Raw genomic sequence first — 10,484 nt, 5'->3', positions numbered from 1 at the left:
AGTTCACAGCAACAAGACGACACTGAGCTGTTTATGATTATTAACGCTTAATAAAATACTCTCAGTGCAGAGACAGAAACGTGTGATGAGCTCATGTACGTACGGCTGATAATCTGCATGCAGAGGTGAAAGAAACAGGAAATTAATAAGAAACTTTTTTCATGATCAATAATTTCCGCCTTCTTTAATGTGAAGAATTTCTGCTTTTCTTTCTTATTTTACAGTAAATATTATTATTCGGACAGTTTGTAAAAATGTAGACGAGAGACGCTTTATTATTTCATATGTAAAAGTAATAATCAGATCAGACGATAGTGAAGATAAATCCGTCGTTTGCAGCAACTTTTGAGTAAAAGTACAGAAGTATTATGAGCAAAGTACTTAAAGTATGAAGTACAAGTACTTTTGCTGCAACATAATGTAATATTGATTCATATTTCCAGTCGTTAATGTCCTCCTGATGTTTCTTCAGAGCTTGTTTTCTGAAGGAGTGTTTAACAGCTGGACGTACCTGCAGGGTTTGTGACATCACAGCTATGAGCCAATCAGGGTCCAGCATGAAGCTGACGTCACAGACGTGAAGCTCACGAACACTGAGGCGGGTTTCAGTGACGTCGTTTGTCCAGCAGCTAAACTTCTTAAATTAAATATATTCATAAATTATTAAATGAATTCTGGATATTTGAACGAGGGAGGAGATCACTTTTTACATTTCTTTGTGTATCTCTTCAAAACATAATGTTTTAAATATTCAAAATATTATCAAATATAGCACAACTGCTCCTATCAGTGTTTTAATATAGTATATTATTATTGTTATTATTACTGATTAACACTTTCATTTGAGATGCAGCTCGTTTGAATCACGTTATAAAATAATCTTATTATTTTCACTATCGATAAATCTGCAGCTGATTAATGGATTCATTTATGACTTGTGTATAAGTACCTCAGATATTTGTGTATTTGTATCTTTGACTCTTTGTCTCTTTGTCTCCAGATCGTGTTGAGATGTTTCCTCTCGTCTTCACTCTGATGAGCCTCGTGAGTCTCAACGCCGCTCGGCCTCAAACCGGTGAGTCCACAACCAAATAATCACCTTCCTCTTTTCCTCTCTCTTCCTCTCTTCTTCCTCTTCTCCTCTCGTCCTTGCTCTTCCTCTCTTCCTCTTTCTTCCTCTTCTTCTCTCTCTCACAGACGATACAACACATGAGACACACTGCAGCTCCAAATATGACAAAGTGGAAAGTGATGATTACAGTCGTCTATGAACATGTTTTCCAGTTGTTACACACACGCACACACACACACACAGGTCTTGATTGCGGCTGCGTTCGCTGCCAGTTGGAGAAAAGTTCTTTTTTTTTTTTTTCTGTCTGCTTCGTTAATTTATGAGTTCATCATTTTCAGGAGGCTGATCATTTATTCCAGGTAGAAGAGACTCGAGCATGAAGTCCAGAGTAGCAGGAAATGGAAATTCTCACAAATACTGACAGAAAACTTCATGTCGTTGGTTTTTGGACTGAATAAAAGAATAATTAATAGATCAATTGAGAAAAAGCCTGATCCATAACTCATAAAACACACTTGTAAGTACTTTCAAGTTATCAGATTTCATATTTGTTTCACTTAATTCTGGAAATGAATCTCCAGCCAGCATTGATCAGAGATTTGAATATCGAAGCCTCAAGTTCGGCATCGTGGTCGTCGCCATCTTGTTTTTTTGCAACCAGAGGTGACACGAGAGGGGACGGAGCTAAATACAACTGAAGACATTTTTAGGATCAAAATATTACAAATATTACTTTGATGAAGTGAAAACAAACTGTTAAAGTTGTGAGACGAAAAACGGACAACTCCCAGACCGGGCAATGCTGTGGTAGAGACCTGTCAATCACTGTGTAGCCCCGCCCTATAGCATCCCCTGCTTTATGGTCTGTGTGACTCTAAATGGACCATAATGTACTAAATGAACATCATGCTGTATTGAAGAAGACTTGAAACTAGAGATTGAGACCATAAACTCATGTTTACAATGTTTACTGAGGTAATAAATCAAGAGAGAAGTAGAGTCATTTTCTCATAGACTTCTATACAACCAGAGGAGTCGCCCCCTGGTGGACACTAGTGAGAATGCACTTTCCACCCTCTTATTCCTGCATGTTCTGTGTCAGTTGTTGTGATGTTGCTGCATCATGTTTGCCTCACGCACTCATGCAGCTTCCTGTTTTTGCAGCAGCACCACCACCTCCACCCTCCATGACGATGCAGAAGAACCCTCCAGCGACCAGCTCTCTGGCGGGCGGCGTAGTTCTACCGTGCCACTTCTCCATCATGCCGGTTTCTCCCGGCAGCTCAACGACCGGACCTCTCCTCCCAGCTCCTCACGCCACCCGGAGCCCCGAGGAGGAGCTGAGGATCAAGTGGACCAAGCTGCAGGAGGATGGGGAGACGGTGGTGCTGGTGGCCCAGGGAGGGGTGGTGAAGGTGGGGCAGGACTACATGAGCCGGGTGTCAGTGCCGAGCAACCCGCTGTCGGTCGGAGACGCCTCCCTGATGATTCTGCGGCTCAGGGCCAGCGACGCCGGGCTTTACCGCTGCGAGGTCATGCACGGCATGGAGGACACCCAGGACACCGTCGGCCTCAACGTCACCGGTGAGCAAAACAAACGCACACCGCCGACTCCACGCTTTCATTAGTCAAATCAACAGTCTACAAAAATCCAGAAGTTTGAAGACTTGGCTGCTGTTTTCAGAGCAGAAGGTGTTAACTCTAATACTGTTTTTAAAGTTGCACTAATCAATATTTGTATATTAACTATGGAACAAAAGACTGTGTAATGTGAAAATGATCGCTTGTATTGATGAACACACAGAATCATAACCAACTCAGCAGCTCTACGGAGGATTTTAACATCTTTCAGCTGTTTGTCTTAAATGTTTGGGTTCAGTCTCATCAGCCTCATTTCCAGCAGCTGTTTTAGCTGAAACGACCACAAAGAGACGCAAAACAACCACAAAGAGACGCAAAACAACCTCAAAGAGACGCAAAAAACCCAAAATGAGACGCAGAAATACTACAAAGAGTTGCAAAACAAACTCTGGTCAAAACAATTCGGATGCATCGCTGTCCTAAACCCAAAGAGAATTTGGGGCATTTTTCTAAACAATGAAAAGAATAGTCGCAGATGAATTATTGTGCTTTTTACAAACCGGTGCACAGTAGACCCGTTTATGTACGTATTGAACTATAGTAACTATGACAGATTTGTGAGGTTGATCCAGTGGAAACCCCACAGAGCTCCACATTAATACTGAACAGGACTCTTTGTTGAACAGCTCCACACAAAGACGCTCCGTCTGAGTGACACACAACTCTCCATTTAACAGCTCAGTCCGTCTATTCACATCCTCCTGCAGCGCTGCCAGGACTCTAATTATCCTCCATCCAGCTGAGAATAAAGGAGCTAATGACACAAGACTACGATGTGGAGTCTGAGGACGCAGCTGAACTCTCCGACTGACTCGTGTTTCCGTTATTGTCGTGTAATGATCGCTGGAGTGATCCGGTTTCTGTGGAATGAGTCTTTAGTGTGAAGATGTGAGGTTGTCTCTGTCTCATCAGGTGGAACAGGTTCTTCATTTCTTCCACCTTTTCTTCTGCAGAAAGAGATGCTAGAGCTTCTACTTTAAGTTGAATACGACTTTATCGGACGTTCGGACTATTTTCAGTTTGATCCAAACCAAAATGAAAGGTTTGGATCAAGGAAAGACAAATGCAACAAAACAAACTGAGCCGCTGCAGCACACGAGGAGGAAGAGACCAAATGTTTTGGTGAGAGAGGATACGAGAGGGTGAGAGAGGATACGAGAGGGTGAGAGAGGGTGAGAGAGGATACGAGAGGGTGAGAGAGGGTGAGAGAGGATACGAGAGGGTGAGAGAGGGTGAGAGAGGATACGAGAGGGTGAGAGAGGATATGAGAGGGTGAGAGAGGGTGAGAGAGGATACGAGAGGGTGAGAGAGGGTGAGAGAGGATACGAGAGGGTGAGAGAGGGTGAGAGAGGATACGAGAGGGTGAGAGAGGATACGAGAGGGTAAGAGAGGGTGAGAGAGGATACGAGAGGGTGAGAGAGGGTGAGAGAGGATATGAGAGGATACGAGAGGGTGAGAGAGGATATGAGAGGGTGAGAGAGGGTGAGAGAGAGGATATGAGAGGATACGAGAGGGTGAGAGAGGATATGAGAGGGTGAGAGAGGGTGAGAGAGGATATGAGAGGATATGAGAGGATACGAGAGGGTGAGAGAGGATACGAGAGGATACGAGAGGGTGAGAGAGGATACGAGAGGATACGAGAGGGTGAGAGGATACGAGAGGATATGAGAGTGTGAGAGGATACGAGAGGGTGAGAGAGGATACGAGAGGGTGAGAGAGGATACGAGAGGGTGAGAGAGGATACGAGAGGGTAAGAGAGGATACGAGAGGGTGAGAGAGGATATGAGAGGATACGAGAGGGTGAGAGAGGATACGAGAGGATACGAGAGGGTGAGAGAGGATACGAGAGGATACGAGAGGATATGAGAGGATACGAGAGGGTGAGAGAGGATACGAGAGGATACGAGAGGATATGAGAGGGTGAGAGAGGATATGAGAGGGTAAGAGAGGATACGAGAGGGTGAGAGAGGATACGAGAGGATACGAGAGGATACGAGAGGGTGAGAGAGGATACGAGAGGATATGAGAGGGTGAGAGAGGATACGAGAGGATACGAGAGGATATGAGAGGATACGAGAGGATACGAGAGGATATGAGAGGATACGAGAGGATACGAGAGGATATGAGAGGGTGAGAGAGGATACGAGAGGATACGAGAGGATACGAGAGGGTGAGAGAGGATACGAGAGGATACGAGAGTGTGAGAGGATACGAGAGGATACGAGAGGGTGAGAGAGGATACGAGAGGATACGAGAGGGTGAGAGAGGATACGAGAGGATACGAGAGGATATGAGAGGATATGAGAGGATACGAGAGGATACGAGAGGATATGAGAGGATATGAGAGTGTGAGAGGATACGAGAGGATACGAGAGGATACGAGAGGGTGAGAGAGGATACGAGAGGGTGAGAGAGGATACGAGAGGGTGAGAGAGGATACGAGAGGGTGAGAGAGGATACGAGAGGGTAAGAGAGGATACGAGAGGGTGAGAGAGGATATGAGAGGATACGAGAGGGTGAGAGAGGATACGAGAGGATACGAGAGGATATGAGAGGATATGAGAGTGTGAGAGGATACGAGAGGGTGAGAGAGGATACGAGAGGGTGAGAGAGGATACGAGAGGGTGAGAGAGGATACGAGAGGGTAAGAGAGGATACGAGAGGGTGAGAGAGGATATGAGAGGATACGAGAGGGTGAGAGAGGATACGAGAGGATACGAGAGGATATGAGAGGATACGAGAGGGTGAGAGAGGATACGAGAGGATACGAGAGGATATGAGAGGGTGAGAGAGGATATGAGAGGGTAAGAGAGGATACGAGAGGGTGAGAGAGGATACGAGAGGATACGAGAGGGTGAGAGAGGATACGAGAGGATATGAGAGGGTGAGAGAGGATACGAGAGGATACGAGAGGATATGAGAGGATATGAGAGGATACGAGAGGATACGAGAGGATATGAGAGGATATGAGAGTGTGAGAGGATACGAGAGGATACGAGAGGATACGAGAGGGTGAGAGAGGATACGAGAGGGTGAGAGAGGATACGAGAGGATACGAGAGGATACGAGAGGATACGAGAGGGTGAGAGAGGATACGAGAGGATATGAGAGGATACGAGAGGATATGAGAGGATACGAGAGGATATGAGAGGATATGAGAGGATATGAGAGGATACGAGAGGGTGAGAGAGGATACGAGAGGATACGAGAGGATATGAGAGGATACGAGAGGGTGAGAGAGGATACGAGAGGATACGAGAGGATATGAGAGGATACGAGAGGGTGAGAGAGGATACGAGAGGATACGAGAGGATACGAGAGGGTGAGAGAGGATATGAGAGGGTAAGAGAGGATACGAGAGGGTGAGAGAGGATACGAGAGGATACGAGAGGATACGAGAGGGTGAGAGAGGATACGAGAGGATATGAGAGGGTGAGAGAGGATACGAGAGGATACGAGAGGATACGAGAGGATACGAGAGGATACGAGAGGATACGAGAGGATACGAGAGGATACGAGAGGATACGAGAGGATACGAGAGGATACGAGAGGATACGAGAGGATACGAGAGGGTGAGAGAGGATACGAGAGGATACGAGAGGATACGAGAGGGTGAGAGGGTGAGAGAGGATACGAGAGGATACGAGAGGATACGAGAGGATATGAGAGGGTGAGAGAGGATACGAGAGGATACGAGAGGATACGAGAGGATACGAGAGGATACGAGAGGATATGAGAGGATACGAGAGGATACGAGAGGATACGAGAGGGTGAGAGAGGATACGAGAGGATATGAGAGGGTGAGAGAGGATACGAGAGGATATGAGAGGATACGAGAGGATATGAGAGGATACGAGAGGATATGAGAGGATATGAGAGGGTGAGAGAGGATACGAGAGGATATGAGAGGGTGAGAGAGGATACGAGAGGATATGAGAGGATACGAGAGGATATGAGAGGATATGAGAGGATACGAGAGGATACGAGAGGATACGAGAGGATACGAGAGGATACGAGAGGATACGAGAGGATACGAGAGGATACGAGAGGATACGAGAGGATATGAGAGGATACGAGAGGGTGAGAGAGGATACGAGAGGATACGAGAGGATATGAGAGGGTGAGAGAGGATACGAGAGGATATGAGAGGATATGAGAGTGTGAGAGGATACGAGAGGATACGAGAGGATATGAGAGGATACGAGAGGATACGAGAGGATATGAGAGGATACGAGAGGGTGAGAGAGGATATGAGAGGATACGAGAGGATACGAGAGGATATGAGAGGATACGAGAGGGTGAGAGAGGATACGAGAGGATACGAGAGGATACGAGAGGGTGAGAGAGGATATGAGAGGATATGAGAGGATACGAGAGGATACGAGAGGGTGAGAGAGGATACGAGAGGATATGAGAGGATACGAGAGGATACGAGAGGGTGAGAGAGGATACGAGAGGATATGAGAGGATACGAGAGGATACGAGAGGATACGAGAGGATACGAGAGGATATGAGAGGATACGAGAGGATATGAGAGGATATGAGAGGATATGAGAGGGTGAGAGAGGATACGAGAGGATACGAGAGGATACGAGAGGATACGAGAGGGTGAGAGAGGATACGAGAGGATACGAGAGGATACGAGAGGATACGAGAGGGTGAGAGAGGATACGAGAGGATATGAGAGGATACGAGAGGGTGAGAGAGGATATGAGAGGATATGAGAGGATACGAGAGGGTGAGAGGGTGAGAGAGGATATGAGAGGATACGAGAGGATATGAGAGGATACGAGAGGATGAGAGGGTGAGAGAGGATACGAGAGGGTGAGAGAGGATACGAGAGGATACGAGAGGATACGAGAGGGTGAGAGAGGATACGAGAGGATATGAGAGGGTGAGAGAGGATACGAGAGGATACGAGAGGATACGAGAGGGTGAGAGAGGATATGAGAGGGTAAGAGAGGATACGAGAGGGTGAGAGAGGATACGAGAGGGTGAGAGAGGATACGAGAGGATACGAGAGGGTGAGAGAGGATACGAGAGGATACGAGAGGATACGAGAGGATACGAGAGGGTGAGAGAGGATACGAGAGGATACGAGAGGATATGAGAGGGTGAGAGAGGATATGAGAGGGTAAGAGAGGATACGAGAGGGTGAGAGAGGATACGAGAGGATACGAGAGGGTGAGAGTGGATACGAGAGGATACGAGAGGATACGAGAGGATATGAGAGGATATGAGAGTGTGAGAGGATACGAGAGGATACGAGAGGATACGAGAGGGTGAGAGAGGATACGAGAGGATATGAGAGGATACGAGAGGATATGAGAGGATATGAGAGTGTGAGAGGATACGAGAGGATACGAGAGGATACGAGAGGGTGAGAGAGGATACGAGAGGATATGAGAGGATACGAGAGGATATGAGAGGATAGGAGAGTGTGAGAGGATACGAGAGGATACGAGAGGATACGAGAGGGTGAGAGAGGATACGAGAGGATATGAGAGGATACGAGAGGATACGAGAGGATACGAGAGGATACGAGAGGGTGAGAGAGGATACGAGAGGATATGAGAGGATACGAGAGGATACGAGAGGATATGAGAGTGTGAGAGGATACGAGAGGATACGAGAGGCTACGAGAGGGTGAGAGAGGATACGAGAGGATATGAGAGGATACGAGAGGATACGAGAGGATACGAGAGGGTGAGAGAGGATATGAGAGGATATGAGAGGATATGAGAGGATATGAGAGGATACGAGAGGGTGAGAGAGGATACGAGAGGATACGAGAGGGTGAGAGAGGATATGAGAGGATATGAGAGGATACGAGAGGGTGAGAGAGGATACGAGAGGATACGAGAGGATACGAGAGGGTGAGAGAGGATACGAGAGGATACGAGAGGATACGAGAGGGTGAGAGAGGATATGAGAGGATATGAGAGGATATGAGAGGATACGAGAGGATATGAGAGGATACGAGAGGATATGAGAGGATACGAGAGGATACGAGAGGATACGAGAGGATACGAGAGGATATGAGAGGATACGAGAGGGTGAGAGAGGATACGAGAGGATACGAGAGGATACGAGAGGGTGAGAGAGGATACGAGAGGATACGAGAGGATACGAGAGGGTGAGAGAGGATACGAGAGGATATGAGAGGATACGAGAGGATATGAGAGGATATGAGAGTGTGAGAGGATACGAGAGGATACGAGAGGATACGAGAGGATACGAGAGGGTGAGAGAGGATACGAGAGGATATGAGAGGATACGAGAGGATACGAGAGGATATGAGAGTGTGAGAGGATACGAGAGGATACGAGAGGCTACGAGAGGGTGAGAGAGGATACGAGAGGATATGAGAGGATACGAGAGGATACGAGAGGATACGAGAGGGTGAGAGAGGATATGAGAGGATATGAGAGGATATGAGAGGATATGAGAGGATACGAGAGGGTGAGAGAGGATACGAGAGGATACGAGAGGATACGAGAGGGTGAGAGAGGATATGAGAGGATATGAGAGGATACGAGAGGGTGAGAGAGGATACGAGAGGATACGAGAGGATACGAGAGGGTGAGAGAGGATACGAGAGGATACGAGAGGATACGAGAGGGTGAGAGAGGATATGAGAGGATATGAGAGGATATGAGAGGATACGAGAGGATATGAGAGGATACGAGAGGATATGAGAGGATACGAGAGGATACGAGAGGATACGAGAGGATACGAGAGGATACGAGAGGATACGAGAGGATATGAGAGGATATGAGAGGGTGAGAGAGGATACGAGAGGATACGAGAGGATACGAGAGGATACGAGAGGATACGAGAGGGTGAGAGAGGATACGAGAGGATACGAGAGGATACGAGAGGGTGAGAGAGGATACGAGAGGATACGAGAGGGTGAGAGAGGATACGAGAGGATACGAGAGGGTGAGAGGGTGGGAGAGGATATGAGAGGATACGAGAGGATATGAGAGGATACGAGAGGGTGAGAGGGTGAGAGAGGATATGAGAGGATATGAGAGGATACGAGAGGATACGAGAGGATACGAGAGGGTGAGAGAGGATACATTACATTACATTAGTCATTTAGCAGACGCTTTTATCCAAAGCGACTTACAATAAGTGTATTCAACATCGGTTTTCGAGAGAACAACTAGTCACCAGAAGTAATAAGTGCATGTCCCTACCTCAAACAAGCATCTAAGAGCATAAACCAGAGCCAACGTACAGTGCAGAAACAAAGGAATGCAATAAGTGCCACAAGCTAATATAAAAACAATAAGTGCAATAAGCTATTATGAATACAGTAGATGCTAGGTAAGTGCTAAGCGGAAGGGTAGGCCTTCTTGAAGAGGTGAGTTTTCAGCCTGCGCCGAAAGATGGGCAGCGACTCTGCCGTCCTGACGTCAGTGGGGAGTTCATTCCACCACTGTGGGGCCAGGACAGAAAACAGCCGCGACCGGGTCGATCGGCCGCAGGGACCTCTGAGCGACGGGGCAACCAGTCGCCCCGAGGTAGCAGAGCGAAGTGGTCGGGCCGGGGTGTAGGGCTTGACCATGGCCTGGAGATAGGAAGGAGCTGTTCCTTTCACTGCCCTGTAGACTAGCACCAGAGTCTTAAACTGGATGTGAGCTCTTACAGGTAGCCAGTGTAGAGAACGGAGAAGGCAAGTTGTGTGGGAGAACTTGGGGCGATTGAACACCAGGCGAGCTGCAGCTTTCTGGACAAGCTCCAGAGGTCTGATGGCCGACGCCGG

General features: G+C 47.3%; 1 protein-coding gene across 3 annotated transcripts in view; it reads left to right on the top strand.

Annotated features, from left to right (window-relative positions):
• vcanb (versican b) overlaps nt 1–10,484 on the top strand; it is a 38,752-nt gene that overhangs the window by 336 nt on the left and 27,932 nt on the right. For 2 of the 3 annotated variants that reach the window (XR_012947636.1, XM_076078201.1), the window contains exons 2-3: nt 1,001–1,075; nt 2,237–2,656. Coding sequence is in view for 2 of the 3 variants with exons in the window: in XM_076078201.1 (XP_075934316.1) it covers nt 1,012–1,075; nt 2,237–2,656 (484 nt within the window). In the remaining variant the exon portion in view is untranslated. The remainder of the gene's footprint in view (nt 1–1,000; nt 1,076–2,236; nt 2,657–10,484) is intronic. The other variant, XM_076078202.1, reaches the window with a different exon arrangement.

This window comes from Anarhichas minor, unplaced genomic scaffold (genome assembly GCF_050575085.1).
Source record: "Anarhichas minor isolate MPS153535 unplaced genomic scaffold, ASM5057508v1 ptg000064l, whole genome shotgun sequence".
Taxonomy (NCBI): domain Eukaryota; kingdom Metazoa; phylum Chordata; class Actinopteri; order Perciformes; family Anarhichadidae; genus Anarhichas; species Anarhichas minor.
The sequence above is the reverse complement of the archived record's forward strand: the minus strand, read 5'-3'. Positions and strand labels throughout refer to the sequence as shown.